This window comes from Tachysurus fulvidraco, chromosome 24 (genome assembly GCF_022655615.1).
Source record: "Tachysurus fulvidraco isolate hzauxx_2018 chromosome 24, HZAU_PFXX_2.0, whole genome shotgun sequence".
NCBI classification, from domain to species: Eukaryota; Metazoa; Chordata; class Actinopteri; order Siluriformes; family Bagridae; genus Tachysurus; species Tachysurus fulvidraco.
This window is the reverse complement of record NC_062541.1, coordinates 13769488-13786195: the sequence shown is the minus strand read 5'-3', so window position 1 is coordinate 13786195 and position 16708 is coordinate 13769488. Positions and strand designations below refer to the sequence as shown.

Here is a 16708-nt window from a genome sequence, read left to right as displayed (position 1 = left end):
GACAAAATACCAGTGTAAATACTATGTTCAAACAATATCACATGTGCAGAAATACTGGAATGAACACATTAGAATTATACTCATCCTTCTGATCAATAGTTCAAGAAGGCTATCAAACTGGACAAGGTGTTTCCTCCTGTGTTACTTTTTTCTTGTACCATTGTGTACTAAAAAATCCCTGATCAGTGGTTTCTTAAAAACTCAAACCATCCTGTCTGGCACCGACAACCATGCCACAGTGACCGAGTCACTGATCTCAGCTTTATTTGTTTGTTTGTTTGTTTGTTTCCTCATCCTAATGTTAGATAGATAAGGGTCTTGACATAGTTTTTATGCATTGTACTGCTGCAACATGATTAGTTGATGAATTGGCCTGAATGACAGAAAGATGTGCAGGTAAACAAAGTAGACATTGTTTGTATTTTGTAATAATATCTTTTGTAGTAATAGTCTTTTTTTAGCATGGTTCAGACAGGAGACTCCATTCCATAGTCTGTCAGTTGAGAGGTATGATTTGTAAAACGGAGCTCGGGGCTTCTGAAGATCCAGAAATAGCCTCGGATTAAATAATGCATGAATTAATTGACCATTACATTGGTCATGTATTACTGTATAACCTATAAAATGTGTATATTGTTTACCCCATTACCAAGAGTAGATGTCTTTTATAAACACTATAGCTGTTCTACATAATATACATGGTCTGTAATTCAGTATATAACCGTGAAATATTTAACTTGTACTAAAATACTTTTTTTTTACTTTTATGTTGGAATATATAGACAGAAACACTCCATCTGAACCCAAATATCGCCCTCTACAGGCGCTACGTCGTTACTACAAGCACCATTTAAGTAGGAAATAAGAACCCAACTTCCCGTCCGTTTTGCCCTACAAAAGCGCGAATCGATCGAACTGCGCATGCGTAGCCCGGTGTCATTAGCTTAGCTTAGCTTAGCATTAGCTTAGCTTATCATAGCATTGCCTCAGAGAAGCACAGTAACCGGGACTGTGCTGCTGTGCTGTTTAGCTACATGCTATATTTCGAAGAGATTTGCGTTTGTTTTAAGTGGATACACGTCGTAAACAATGAGGAAGGACGTCAGGATATTATTAGTCGGGGAACGTAAGTGAAGAAATAATTAAGTTTGGAGCTCTTTAGGAAGCTAATGTAGCCAATTAGCTAGCGGTTTCACGCGCCCCCTGCACTCAACTTCACCTACGTTATCATCTGAGGTCGATTAGATTAAATCGTGTGTATTAAACCGTGTACATTTAATAATTCAGTTTTGTTTTTTTTGTTTTTTTTTATCACTTAAGAACATTTTATATCAGAGCTCAACGATGTTAGCACTCATTAGCAACATTAGCACAACGTCTTAAAGGCTGCAGAACCGTTTTGCAGAGAAGTCCAACAGATATTGTGGTGATGCTTCTCTTCTAACATCGTGTTCGGGTTGTTCTTTGTTTACAGAACGTATTTATAGCAACTAGGATGAAGGAATTCTACTGTCAGATGGAGCGCCAAGCCATTTAGAGTGAAGTGCAAAAGTTTGCACGCCCTTAGGAGCAGATCTGTAATCCATGGTTGTGGAAAAACAGAACCATCATCCTACACATTGCAGAACATCCAGTCTTCCTGACACCTCTTTTGTCAAATTGTTTGATTTTTTCAGTTTATTTCTATTCATTTATTTACTGTATTTATGTTTGTTTGTTTAAGCTTCTTGTACATTTTTTTTTTTTAATTTTAGGTTAGAATTATTTTTAGATTTTGTCTTTTCATCCAATAGACGCGAAAGAGTACAAACTTCTGCACACGGTCGTATCATATCTGTAGATCAGAGTTGGTTATAATACGAAGAGTTTTACATGCTTTACACCAGAACACTGATCATATTTCTCCTTCCACAGCTAAAGTTGGGAAGACGTCACTGATCATGTCACTGGTTAGTGAGGAATTCCCTGATGAGGTATGACAGTCTGTCTCAACATTTAATGTTTCCTTTAATTGTACATGCTTTATGGGTGGAAATGTTAAACGACGTTTAAATGCCTGCTGTGTTTTGTTTTGCTACACTTAAGGTACCGTTGCGTGCCGAGGAGATCACCATTCCTGCTGACGTCACCCCTGAGAGAGTTCCGACACACATCGTGGACTACTCTGGTAAAGTCTTGTAGCATGCATCATCTCTAAATATCACTCCTTTATTATTATTCATACTCACACTCTGATGTGATTTATCTGTTCATATGAAACCTCTGTTGCACTTCCAGTTCTCCTCATCTGTTGTTTTCTCTTGTTCTATCCGCTGATCTTATTTTCTTAATCCATAGAAGCAGAACAGTCGGACGAACAGCTATACCAAGAAATATCTAAGGTGAGCCTGATTTCACTGACATGGTTAGGGTCGGGTTGAATTCGGGATATAAATTGGGTCATCGGACATGGGGCTGGGTGAGGAGACAGTATAACGTCAAGATCGTGATAATTTTTGTCATAAATAAATTTTCTACTACTGGTTACTATAGTAACGGTTATCTGTAGGGTCGCAACTATCGATCGACTTTTGACAGCAGATCACTTTTCTTGCTGCTAAAATTAATCCTTCTGTAGGGAGAGAGGGTTTGTGTATAAAATTCAGGCGTTGATTATTTTCCTAAAACGTTTGTATCCGTTACGGATTACTGTTAGAACTGTTATAATGATTCTGTTATGTTACTGCGATAGGACGTAACATGGTGCAGTTGTCTCATCTGTAACTGTAACATTACAAGTTAGCAACACTAATAGACAGTCAGTAATAATCCTGCTATTCGGTTGCTTCATTATACCTCTAACTTTAAAGTCACTACTGTATGTGTGCACTATTTTTGGTGCTCATAGGATTGCATTGTATGTGTCTCCATATTATGTATATTTCCTATTTAGTAAAATGTCACATCCTTTTGTTGTTGTTGTTGTTAATAATAATAATCATTTTTGTTTCAGGCAAACGTCATATGCATAGTGTACTCTGTAAACAACAAAAAGACTATTGAGAAGGTAGGTTTGGTCTTTATGGAAATCAGATAATTATGTCCGTTTTTTTGTTGTATTTGTTAATTGAATATGGTCTACTGGTGTTTTAAAGCCTTTTTTTGCTTTACTCTAGGTAACGAGCCACTGGATTCCTCTCATTAACGACAGAACAGACAAGGACAGCAGGTATGTGTGTCTGTAGTCTGTACATGATTTTGCGGTGCATAGAAATGTTTGGCCTGCTCATATCTGGCACTGAGGATAGACACAGATGCACAGTTTTCGATTATTTCGAAAAGGCTATGACATTCATATGATATGATGCTAATGTGTTTAAGTATTTTATTTAAATGTGTTTTTTTTTACATTTTATATATTTTAGTATGTTAATATATTGAAGTAGCCAAATATTAATTATGATGTGTGTGTATATAATTATATTTATTTATATTATACACATGAACAGATTTTCTGACAATCTGTGAACACAATAGAGATTTTATTTTTAATTAGGGTTTTGCATTTTGTGTAAATCTTCTCCATGTCTGTAAAATTATACAGAATTTAATGGTGCTTGAGGCGTTGTTATTTAACTGAAGCCAGAAAAGCTATTTGGATTATTGAGTGTAGGAGTCATAAATCAGATGATATCGTACAAACTGCACTGTAGGGTCAGAATCAAAGCAGGCAATGGTTGTGCTCACTTGACTGATTAAACAGAATATAAAGTAGTGTGTAATTTTGTGTTTGTGAGCTTTTGTTAAGGTTTCAGCACATGATGCTTGTATCCCTAAATCTGTGTTATGCCTTGAGATATGGGAAAACATGCCTTCTACAACAGGATGGAGGGAAAGAAAGATATACACTGGGCTTAAATTAGTAATGCAATACTGACTGTTAAAACATAACGTGACATTTTACAGAGTTCCCCTTATTCTTGTGGGGAATAAGTCAGACCTGGTGGACCACAGCAGCATGGAGACCATTCTGCCCATCATGAATCAGTACTCAGAAATTGAGACCTGTGTTGAGGTAAGTAAAGTTCTCCTATTATTTTTTTTTGTGACTAATGGGATGTGTTTAGAAAGTCTTTCTAAATCTAAGATGAATAAGTTTGGATAATATTTCTGTGAGAGACGCTAAGCGTGTGCAGTATCATGGAGGAACCAGGCATCACCTGGTGGCTCATGTGGCATCCAGCCAAATTCTTGTGAAAAGATTCAGTCTAAATTAATAGACCGGTTAAACAAGACTACATGCACATAGAGCTTAAGAAGAGTGAATCAGATTAATCCCTCTCATTCGGGCTTGGCCATGAGTTTTTACTATTGTCTTCACACCACAAAAGATATCATTATAAACATGTTCCTTAGTGGAACTACATCCTGCTGAAATGTCACTAATGGGATTATTATTACAGCTGAATTGATTGTTTATAATTATGCGTCATAGCACAGCTGATCGATCAGTTGCGGGTTAACTTCACAGGGATTTGTATGGAAGGCACTCAACATAATTTACAACTTATAATAGACAGATTCAATACAGTGGAGCTTGTGCTTTCCGGTTTCTCTGTAACGTAACAGACTGCAGGGTTTATGAGTCTGACCACAATGTGTTGGTCATTAATAAATGTAAAGACACCGAGGTGTAAGCAGAATAACATTACAGACCATGCAGTTGTATAAATATAATCCACTTCAGGTGGGTTTGTATCAGGCTGTATCACACCATCTCAGTATGTAACTGTCTGTCATGGGTTTGTTACCTGTTAATAAGACACATTAATCCTGGAGAAGGACGGACTATTTTGTGACTTTTGTAAATTAGAACTAGATGAGCAGATCAAACCTTTTAACGCACACTAAAATAAGAGCCTCACTAAAGTATAGTTACATGTAATCCAACAAATACAATTTTACTTGGCTCTCCAGCATTCATCTTAACCATCATTTTTGTTTTTTAGTGTTCTGCAAAAAACCTGAAGAATATCTCGGAGTTGTTCTACTATGCCCAGAAGGCCGTTTTGCACCCTACAGGCCCCCTTTATTGTCCAGAGGACAAGGAGGTGAGAAATTCTAAGACGTTAAAGGCTACAAAATCTTAAGAGCATTTTAGCATTAGCGCCTCTGCCTCAGTTATTACATTTCCGATTCCCTCCAAAATATCCTGTTCTAACAGATTTGGAAACCTTATTGAGGGTTGTTGTTCTCATAATGTGTTTCAAATACAGTTTTAATGATTAAAGATGGAATAATAATATCTGTCGTCTGGTTTCAGATGAAGCCTTCTTGCATCAAAGCTCTTACGCGTATCTTCAAAATATCTGACCTGGACAACGATGGGATTCTCAATGACCATGAGCTGAATTTCTTCCAAGTATGAACCTTGCTCTTATTTTCTGTCACAGAAGTTTCCTTGGCATGTTGAATAATGAAAATACTCATGCAGGCTTAGTTAGTCTAATAACAGGGTTGGTATGTGGGTTTTTTTTTGTTTTTTTTGCAGAGAACCTGTTTTAACATGCCACTTGCTCCTCAAGCGCTGGAGGACGTGAAAAACGTTGTGCGACGAAACATGACCGATGGCATTAGAGACAACGGCCTCACTCTTAAAGGTCAGCTCTGCTGGACATGAAGCTCGCTTTTTTTGTTTACCTAAGAAGGTTTTAAGTTGTGTAAATTGCGGTGGATAAGAGAGTCTGCCGAAGAATTAAATGTAAATATGCATAGCTGACTGGGTTGTGTGCTCTTCCTCTGCCAGGCTTCTTGTTCCTACACACTCTGTTTATACAGAGAGGGAGGCATGAGACAACATGGACTGTGCTCCGAAGGTTTGGCTATGATGATGACCTGGAGCTCACCCAGGAATACCTGTTTCCTCTGTGAGTCACACGCAGTGTTGGGCGTATATACCCAAGTAAAATCACACAGCGTTGCTATAACACTAATGCAGTTTTGTACATGCACTTCTAATTGGTTTATTGACAAGCCGGGCTCTGACCTTCGCGTTTAGTATCAGAACTGCAGTGGGTGCAAACATAACAGATAAAATAACGTCTTGTTTTCAGTAAGAAAACGTAGAGACACCCCATACCTAGCAACACGAAAAGCTCTTTCAGCTGATTGTGTTATTATTAAAACTTAAAATGAGCTTAACTGATTAGCAAGGAAACCCCTCATTTGGACTTCTGACTTTTTTAAAATATCGATCAGGAAAAATTACTTACAATTTGCAAACCAAAAAATAAGTTATGAATCAAATTTGTACATTCGATGTAAAGATTATTATTGTAAATATCCATTGACACGATTTTAGCTATAGAGCACCGCATTAAGGCCGTCTTTGCTAGTGCCAGGAACAGCTAGGATTTAATTAAGTCGTCTTATAATCTGGGGACATCCTTGTTTTGTGCAGGATAAAAATTCCCCCGAACTGCACCACAGAGCTGAACCACAATGCGTACCTCTTCCTGCAGAGTGTGTTTGACAAGCACGACAAGGTGAGTCCATCAGTCCGGGGTTTGTCAGCTTTTAAGGGAATCGCTGGGAGATGTATAGCTCTAGTCTGTGAGAAGTAACAGAATCATGCTTGGAGATTTTTAATACTTCTTGTATTGAATGGTTTAAAAGTCCAGCTTTTAGCAAAATGAATCCCAGAATAAAGCCAAGCTTCCTTTCAGGATCGAGACTGTTCGTTGTCTCCTGATGAGTTGAAAGATCTGTTTAAAGTCTTCCCTTACATGCCCTGGGGCCCTGATGTCAACAATACAGTGTACACCAACGATAAGGGCTGGATTACCTACCAGGGCTACTTGTCACAGTGGACGTAAGTAACGTTACCGATCTAAAGAGATCCTTGTTTCAGAATCATTTGTACTCCAGGCAGTTTTTGTATATGATGTCTGATCTATGTCTGATCTACTCTTCAGGCTGACAACATACTTGGATGTACAGCGCTGCTTGGAATACTTGGGTTATCTTGGTTACTCTATCATTCATGAACAGGACTCACAGGCTGCTGCCATCACAAGTAAGGGAAAAAGCATTTGCGTGCATGTCGGACAGAGAGACTAGATGCCGCCTCGTGCCTTTATCTATATCTTTATGTTGACTGTATTGTGTGGTGTAGTCACCAGGAACAAGCACATTGACCTGCAGAAGAAGCAAACCCAGCGCAGTGTGTTCCGGTGTAATGTCCTGGGAGCACGTGGTAGTGGCAAGAGTGGCTTCCTGCAAGCCTTTCTGGGCAGGAACTTAACTGTGAGTACACTGAACAAATCTGAAAGATGGTAGATACAGAACATGCTTGAAGTGTGGGTGTTGTTGTTTTTTTTTTTTTGTGCATGTTGTTCTGCATCAAAACTTCTGCAATCATGGAGGTTCTTCAGTTTGTTTTTATGGTGACAAATTATGCCGCCACAAGTTTCTGATGTCCTCTGGCCTTTGTTTTAGGCCAAATGGAATTTATAATTTACAGTTGGTTTTGTGCAAGCTTGTCCAGATTAGGTATTTTTTGGCATGAAACCTTGACTTTTTTTATTTGTGTGCGTATTTCCTCATGTAGAGGCAAAAGCAAATTAGGGAGGACCACAAATCCTACTATGCCATCAGCACCACATATGTTTATGGACAGGAGAAGTACTTGCTAGTAAGTTTACATATTGCAATCATCAGAATTCCTACATAACTTCGTACGATCTTACGAACGGTACAGAATTAATGTTTTGCGTCTTTCTCAGCTGCACGAGGTTCTCCCAGACTTTGAGTTCCTCTCTGAAGCTGATCTGGCCTGCGACGTTGTCTGTCTAGTGTATGACCTCAGTAATCCACGCTCTTTTGAATACTGCGCAAAGGTTTATAAGGTTTGTCACACACGGGCACATCTCTGAGATTAAATACAGACATTCTGAAGAGAAGATTTATAGCTGTAATGTTCTCAAGCTGCAGTCTACATCAGGTACAACTATAGGGTTAATTAATACAAAGTATTATCGAGTTGGATCAGCATGACCTTGTTTTTCTTTTTTTACTTTAGAAATACTTCATGGACAGTAAAACTCCATGTATGATAATCACCGCTAAGTCAGACTTGCACGAGGTTCGCCAACAATACAGCACATCTCCTCTAGACTTCTGCAGGAGACACAAGCTGCACCCGCCACAGCAGTTCACCTGTAACACAGCTGAAGCGCCCAGCAGAGACATCTACACCAAACTGACCACCATGGCCATGTATCCGTGAGTAATGCTTTCTCAGCCTACTTTTTACAACCTTTCCATCCTCTTGCACGGCTTTCATGGCTGCCTGTTCTCCTCCCTGTGTACATCATTTCCTTTGCGTTATTCTGTAGGAAATTTTTTTACCGTGGCAAACAAATTGTCACGAATCTGACTGCGCATTAAAACCCCCTAATCCCATATAGCATTACTTTCATGGTATGTGTTAAATGTAAAAAAGTTTTCAGAACTGTTTAAAATTGAATATAATGTTTTTATTATACTTTGAGCATTCATTAGGATTAGAGATGGCATGATATTACTCCTTTCTCCATTACTGCTTGTTTGTGTATCTTCCAATAATGATATCATTTTAATTTGTTTTGCCTCTATGCTTCTGTTCAGACTTCACTTAACACTGCACAGATGCGCTACTACAAGAAAAAAATACACTGCCATCAAAATTACCGTAATGGTGACGAATGTGTTGTTAGCTTCGGATCATTTACACGTCACTTTACATTATGTTGAAATTTTAGATTTCGTGATAGATTTTTCACAAATACAGTATATCATCAGATTAGTTTGTTTTTCACTTCAGCTTTCTGTTCCAGCATTTAAAGGTGAGGTTCACGATGTTTGAAAAACCGAGTCGGGCCGACTAACAAAACAAACGTGTAGCCAATGAGCAGAAGTGGCGTGTCTTGTCAATATGCGGCGGAGAGAGTGTGCAGTGCGCATGTGTGACATTATTGAAACATTGACATGGCAGATACCTGCCGTTACCTCTGCCTCGTGTTCTAGGCGTTGAACGTCGTCTTCCACGTGAAATGGAGCTAAACCCACAGTACTACAAAAACACATTTGTATTACCAGAGTATTACTCATTGAGTTCATTTATCGAAAAAAATATCCCCTCGGCCAGCTGCCCCAGCAGGTTCCACTATAATAGTTGCCTGGGTTGCGTATGTATGTGTTGGTGGGGTGACACCCATTTGGGTTAGGGTCGTGTTTGTTTCAAATGTCAACATTGGCTTTCAAACATTATGCACTCCACCTTTAATGGTGATGTCGTTCCTAATCTGGTGGTCAGAGCGATGCTTATCTCTAATTTACATATATGAAAGGGAAATATGTAAAGACTATAGGTAGGCCCACTGTTGAGGCTGAGGTGATTAAATCAGTCTACTAAGCTGTGCAAATAAACCCCTTCTGATGCTGTTGGAGGCGATATTAATTTTAGTTTAACATCAATCATTCTTTTTAATTATTATAAATCGCCTGTTTATAAATAACATTGACAAAGAAGCACAAGGTCCTTCAGATAAAGATGTGATTTGGTTCCTTTTCCAATGTACAAGCACAGAAATCTGCTAAGCCTGAAGTTTCTTTAATTTGAGACGGATTAATGTCGTCTTGAGTATTAAGACGTGCTTTTGTTGGGGTTTTCTGTAAACAAAATATGTGAGGAACTGGTTTTAGGACCTTTAGTGAGGTGTCTCAGTCATGCCTGTGAAGTCTTATTATCTACTGTCTTTCTTTTTTTAAAAAGAATTTAAACAAAAATTCACAAATTAAATTGAGCTTGATGTCACAGTATAAAGCAATATTTTTTAATCTTATACTTGTGCACAAAACTGTGGACTTTAGAGCAGTTTCTAGCAGCCGTGGTCAACAGTTAGTACTGTTAGCCACTATCGTGTGAGTCACAGCAGAGAAGAAGCTAAACTTGTATATAACCCTCAGTTAGACTAGACATTTGTAAAAGAGTCAGCCCTAGACAAGTCTCTGATACCTGACTAAATGGAAGTAAGGGTTTTGGTTGCTTTAGCTTTGTTAAACCTACATTGGATACACTCCACAATATCATCACAATGGTCTTAGAAAAATAACAAACATCTAATGACTATAAAATAGTATCTGCTAAAAGCCTGACAATCCTGAACAAGGTTATAATGATGCATGCTACAAAAATATTAAACAGACTGTTTGTTGATCTGGTGGAACACGGTTACGTTATTAAGAGTGTAATTGTGCTTTTGTACTGTTTAATTGTGGTTTTGCCTCATTAAATTTCTCCATTTCTGCTTTGTGATATTTTTATTTATTTATTTATTTTTCCTTAAGTGGTGATTTTATAGGAGGGCAGGAGCTCCAACCTTTAAAGAGGAAGAGGAATGTTTAGGAATCAGGTCTCATGATGGTGCATCATACATGACTCTGAACTCCTCTTCCTGTTTGTGTGTGTGTGTCTCCGCAGCCACGCCAAGCTCCGGTGCATGTGTGCCTGCAACAGGTGCACTTTTTGCATCAGTCAGAACCTGCTGAACAGTGAGCTCCTGCGTTCGGTCAGGGCCAAAGTCTACAGTGTCATTGTGAACAGGTCTCTAAGCCCAGCCCTGCCCTCCTTATGCTCTTTATGTCCACCTTTAACCTCTGTTTCCTAACACGCCTACTCTGTTTTGCGTTGCATATCCACCTCAGATGGTTGGAATGTTCTATATGGGTTACTTAGCTTTTTCTAACCCTTTTCATTTATTGATAGATCGTAGAGAATTGTCTGTGGTGGTTCTGTGTATGTTGGGGTGGTTCTCTGTGTGTTGGAGTGTGTGTGTGGGTGAGTTGGTGGGTGGTTGGTATGATCAATAGGTCTGTAGTCGGGTGTCCTTTGTATCAGTAAACTATATAGGGGAATTTCTAATGTCTGTTTAGTCTCTGCTTTGTGCCTTGATGCATTATTCTTCAATTCTACAGTGTGGTACAAGCAAAGTATGATTTTTATGTCTTTTCTCTGAAGTACTGTCCAGCTTCACCCACTTCTAATGGTCCAATGTACCTAGTATTTGCCACCCTAATAGCGTTTTTTCTTTGAACCGGAAGGTTTAGACTCGTAATCCAATTCCGTTAATAGCAGAGCATTATCTATTTCCAGTCATATTCGAGTTCCCTTTTTTCCTTTCTTGAGTCACTAGTAGTACGATTAAGACAGTTGTGGAGGAGCTTGTGATTTGCCATTTGGTTGTGCAAGAGTGGAAGAGATGGGAAGAAATTCAGAGGAAAGCTGTAATAGATGAGGAAGCAGAATGTCACCAGACACGACTTTTTAGGATCGCAGTGCCAAACTTTCATCAGTAACAATGTGATTTATAGTGAGTGCTCTTTCCAGTTCGAGTGATGACTCGTGGCAATTCGCTGATGGTTGCATTGGCTAGTCAAAGGATTCTAGTACTTGTTGGTTGAGCGTCTCAGTTGGCATTGGGAAGACTGACAGAATCCGGCATCAAACATTTCTTTCCCTCAGGCTCCTAATTGGTGGAACAGTAACACATTTAGCCAAAGAATACAATTGTAAATTTCATAGCCACAGCCATTCATTGCTGGGAGTCGAGAGCAGTTTTGGAGATGCTCGCTGGGTGATGGATGTGTTACTGACTGCCATGTCAAGGTCATTGACACTATCCAATTTTGGGAGTCTGTATGCTTGATGTTTTCTGGAAAATGTGGATAAATCTAAAAAGGATTTGTTTCCACTACTTTGCTTTTAAAAAAATGCTAGTTTATTATTTTGAATTATTGATGAATAATATTATCAATTATTGATTAAATTAGATTTAGTGCTGAAGATAGAGAACCAGAGTGACTACTTTAACTGGTGCACTGAATGCATGGGGCATTACTAAACATTGTTGTTCTATTAAAATATTAGGTTTTGTTTAAAATTGCATGTCTAACATATAGATCATGTATTTTTTTTCCTTCTACTATAACATTAGTCCTTAAAGTAGTATTTTAATACACTTACATGGTGGATATGCAAACAGTAACTGCACTAATTCAGTTTTTTTTCTCCATCATTGTGCTGGCAGTGCTGTAGTTGCCGGGTGATTCTATCCTTTGCGGCTGCAGTCCTCCCTGAATTTATTTGTCTTTGTTTGTTTTAATACTGAACCTTACAGCATTCTAACAACCTACACACTAATGTGTTTATATCATTTTATCATTTTGAGAATAAAATCTAGTCTACAAAATGTCTTTACTCTTCAAGTTTAGATCTACAAGAGACATTTAGATACTCTGTAAACGACGTGTGTGTAATACGAGTCGACGGAAATATCCAAACGTAATATAATTGGAATAACAGTTGAATTTATTCTTTACCTTGTCTCTTGTTGGTCCTTGCTAACACAATACCTGGAACTACGATTTATTTTGTCACCCTTTCAATTCCTTATTCTGATGTCTTTCTATTCCTTTTTATATTACGTAATGTGTCGTCATGCTTGTTCTTTCCATCCGTAGGTGTTCGTTCTCGCGTGTTTGGCTGGGCCTGTTCATCCTCTTATTGCATCTCTTCACCTCATTCTAACCCTGCTAGCATGCCTTCTTTTATCTCTGTTTAACTACTCGGTCTGTAATAGTATTGAATAGATCGGTTTGGTCTTAACCTGTTACAGGCTGGAACTATGTTTCACCTTATGAAGAGTATGGAATGTATGTATGCAGTGGGTTAATAGCTAGCTCTTTGTAGACACTAAACCGTTTCTGCTTGTAATGTAATTTCTTCTGGTTGCTGACTTGGTGTTTGTGTGTTTGGTGACTGATTACTCTACTGAAGATGGCAGCATTTTTCAGTAGTGCATATAACGCCTTCATGTTAAAGGATTGAAACTGATCTGGTATCTGGGCATTTAATAACGGTGTGGTTTACTATGGTGTCTGTGCTGCTCTGTGATGTTTGGATGCTGGAACATGCAGTTTAGTGAGAACGCCTAGATGGCACACTCCCAACTCTGACCAGATATTATCTGAGCCTGTATTCGGTCAAAGGTTCTCGCAGCACAGGAGCTTTATGGTTTAATTTACTGATCTGTTCATTAACTCAGACTTTTTTTTCTTCTGCTGCATTTCTTGGTGGTTGTGTGAAGCATGTACTGTAAGGGTGGCTGAGCTGTGAATGGTAGTTGAATTGCCGACCTTTATGCATGTGCACAAGGTTGCGGCCCCTTTTGTTTTTTTATGGGACGGACACTTGTCGTTTAGCTGACGATGGGACCAGATGCATCATCCATCAGATGCAGACAGTCAGCTCTGTAAAGGATCTACAAGGAGGCGACTGTCGACCCATTCGTGTCCAGGTAAACACACGATCACCCAGAAGTCCGGGTGAAGATGGTGTCCCACAGTGTACTTGTGTATTCTGTTCACTGATGGGTTCCTGACCGAACTGGTTCACAAAGCATTTCTGGCTGTTTCTTATTTTTGTATATTTCAGTCTGATGGTTGAGCTTGATATTTGTTTCCTGACACCTACTAGAAGAGAGCGGTCTGAATGAGCAGGCAGGGAGGAACCTATAGCTGAGTTGTGTGTTACTTTAGTTTTCACACTGGCAGTAGAGCAGATGTTTACAGGAACTGTGAGACACTTTGGATTTGATGACTCTTGGGAGTGTGATCTTAGTCATCATTTTGTGTTATGTCCTTTATTCTTTACTGCTTCTTTTTTGTTATGAGCATCTCAGCAGGATGTTCATTTACCGGCCCTTGACGAGTGCTCACTGCTCTTTCTATGCTTTTGCCAGTACTTTACTGCTCTACCACCCAGCCCAGCAGCCGACCCTATCACAGTTCATCTCTGTGCCTCTGGTGTGTGAGAGCGTGGAGCTGAGTGATGGGGAATGCCAAATGACAAATAGAAGAACTTTATTTAGGGAAATTCCCTTTGTGCTCTTTAGAAAATACTTAAATATTGAACTAACTTAATGGTGCACAGTACAATTTTTTATAATAAGTAGGAAAAAGGAACTACACATTGATTTGTCATTTGTCATTTACCCTCAAGGTGAATTAATCAGTGATGTGTTTTTGACTGATATTCTCTCTCTCTCTGTCGCTCTCCCTCTCTGTCTCTTTGTCTGTTTCTCTCTCTCTCTGTCTGTCTGTCTCTCTCTCTCTCTCTCTCTCTCTCTCTCTTTCTTTCTCTCTCTCTCTCTCTCTGATGCAGACACATGACCCAGGCTGACCTGAAGAACTCTACATTCTGGCTGAGAGCCAGCGTTGGAGCCACAGTATTTGCAGTGTTAGGCTTCGCCATGTATAAAGCTCTTCTCAAGCAACGGTGATCAGTTACAGGCAGCATGCGACTGCAATCCTTTAATCAGTGGAAAAACTCTTCCTCTCCTTCCCTCCAACCCAGTCATCCTCCTTTAAGAGAAAGCTAGTAGTATCATGATGGCTAGCAATATTTTATATATTGGAACCTTCATACATTCATGCAACCATTTTCTTTTCTCTTCTGGAGTTTTGATTTCAACCTGTGCTCAAATGTCGTGTGTCAGCCACGGTTGAACTCTACAGACGGTCCTTTCCGTACCCGGACCGGTTTTAAATGACATAAATTTTTCCTCAGATCAGTATTAGTAGGTGCATCACTTATCAGATAGCCTATGCAGAGGCATGAGAGGATGGAACTCTTTGTTTATAAATGTAAATATTACTGAGGAATACCTACAGCTTAGCGAACAAAAGGCAGTAAAGAGCTCGTATGCACACCCATAACGGGAGATGCACAAAAACAAAGCCATTTCTTACTTCTATAGGTCATTAGCTTTGTGCACGATTCAGCTGTAATAATTTATTAATGTCATGTTCGTCAGTTAAAATGTTTTGTTTGACCTCGCATGCAGCAGGTACTATACAAGGGATTTTTTTTATTCTATGGTTTTGTTTTTATATTTATGATTTATTTGTTTGCCTTTGGCCCCCACAGACACACTACTGCAGTGAAAGCTGGCTATAAGCTTCAGCGCAATGTTGACAAGATCACAAGAAAGATCCCAGAGTGTAGATTCTGTGGTCAGGTTAATGGGAAATGGTCTCTATGAGAACTCTGTTGATAGGTTCCACATTAAATATTTAATATGATCTATATTATTAAATAACTACTACTTCCACCACTGCACCTATTTTGTTTTATTACTAACACATTGTATGATTCAGTTCAAAACCATAAAGCTGTTGTACTCATTTCTGACCTTTCAAACATTTACAATAAACTGTGTGATTATAGATCTGTCTACTATATAATGTTTGTTCGATATTGCGTCTGTACCTTTCAGTAGGAAGACTGAACATACGGTAGTCAGAACATAGAAAGACATGTACGTGTAGGCACCGTTTGCTATACCGTACGCGATCCGTGTAAGTCATTACAACGCATTTGACCTAACCATCGGTGATGAAGATAAATATAATGTGTGTACAGTATTGTTCATAATAATAGCAGTACAATGTGACTAACCAGAATAATCCAGGTTTTTAGTTTGTTTTGTTTTTTTTTTTTTGCTACATGGCAAACAAGTTACCAGTAGGTGCAGTAGATTCTCAGAAAACAAACAAGGCCCAGCATACATGATATGCATGCTCTTAAGGCTGGGCAATTGGGCAATTAGTTGAAAGGGGTGTGTTTAAAAAAAAGTAGCAGTGGGGCGTTCAATCACTGAGGTCATCAATTTTGTGAAAAAAACAGGTGTGAATCAGCTGGCCCCTATTTAAGGATGAAGCCAGCACTTGTTGAACATGCTTTTTGAAAGCCTGAGGAAAACGTTCAAGACATTGTTCAGAAGAACAGCGTACTTTGATTAAAAAGTTGATTGGAGAGGGGAAAACCTATAAAGAGGTGAAAAAAATTATTATAGGCTGTTCAGCTAAAATGATCTCCAATGCCTTAAAATGGAGAGCAAAACCAGAGAGACGTGGAAGAAAACCGAAGACAACCATCAAAATGGATCGAATAATAACCAGAATGGCAAAGGCTCAGCCAATGGATCAGCTCCAGGATCATCAAAGCCAGTCTGAAGTTACCTGTAAGTACTGTGACGGTTAGAAGACGTCTGTGTGAAACCAATCTATTTTTAAGAATCCCCAGCAAAGTCCGTCTGTTAAAAAAAGGCATGTGCAGAAGAGGTTACAATTTGCCAAAGAACACATCAACTGGCCTAAAGAGAAATGCACGACCATTTTGTGGACTGATGAGAGTAAAATTGTTCTTTTTGGGTCCAAGGGCCACAGACAGTTTGTGAGACGACCCCCAAACTCAGTATTCAAGCCACAGTACACAGTGAAGACAGTGAAGCATGGTGGTGCAAGCATTATGATCTGGGCATGTTTCTCCTACTATGGTGTTGGGCCTATTTATCGCATACCAGGGATCATGGATCAGTTTGTATATGTCACAATACCTGAAGAGGTCATGTTGCCTCATGCTGAAAGGGACATACTCTTGAAATGGTTGTTTCAACAAGACGATGTCCCCAAACACTAGTAAACGAGCAAAGTCTTGGTTCCAAACCAACAAAATTAATGTTATGGAGTGGCCAGCCCAATCCCCGGACCTTAATCAAATCGAGAACTTGTGAGGTGATATCAAAAATGCTGTTTCTGAAGCAAAACCAAGAAATGTAAATGAATT

General features: G+C 39.0%; 1 protein-coding gene across 3 annotated transcripts; it reads left to right on the top strand.

Annotated features, from left to right (window-relative positions):
• Window positions 1–900: 900 nt before the first annotated feature.
• Window positions 901–15306, top strand: rhot1a (ras homolog family member T1a). Of its 3 annotated transcripts, none has more exons than XM_027148464.2 (20): window positions 901–1126; window positions 1915–1973; window positions 2086–2167; window positions 2338–2381; window positions 2993–3046; window positions 3156–3208; window positions 3946–4054; window positions 4989–5090; window positions 5303–5401; window positions 5531–5639; window positions 5786–5906; window positions 6440–6524; window positions 6705–6850; window positions 6954–7054; window positions 7154–7284; window positions 7589–7672; window positions 7764–7886; window positions 8060–8262; window positions 10502–10624; window positions 14243–15306. In XM_027148464.2, exons 1-20 carry the CDS (start codon window positions 1090–1092, stop codon window positions 14358–14360), a joined length of 1983 nt encoding a protein of 660 aa, XP_027004265.1. In that variant the 5' UTR covers window positions 901–1089; the 3' UTR covers window positions 14361–15306. The 3 variants fall into 3 exon arrangements, with proteins under 3 accessions (XP_027004265.1, XP_027004266.1, XP_027004268.1); XM_027148465.2 differs by lacking the exon at window positions 14243–15306 and adding an exon at window positions 12541–13199; XM_027148467.2 differs by lacking the exon at window positions 10502–10624 and having other exon boundaries at window positions 905–1126.
• The last annotated feature ends 1402 nt before the right edge of the window (window positions 15307–16708 follow it).

What these genes read in the sequence shown, in the direction of transcription:
- rhot1a (XM_027148464.2), top strand. Translation starts at nt 1,090, where the DNA reads ATGAGGAAGGACGTCAGGATATTATTAGTCGGGGAAC. An exon ending in CAGGAATACCTGTTTCCTCT is followed by an intron (nt 5,907 to 6,439) that starts GTGAGTCACACG and finishes TGTTTTGTGCAG; the next exon opens with GATAAAAATTCCCCCGAACT. An exon ending in ACTGCGCAAAGGTTTATAAG is followed by an intron (nt 7,887 to 8,059) that starts GTTTGTCACACA and finishes TTTTTACTTTAG; the next exon opens with AAATACTTCATGGACAGTAA.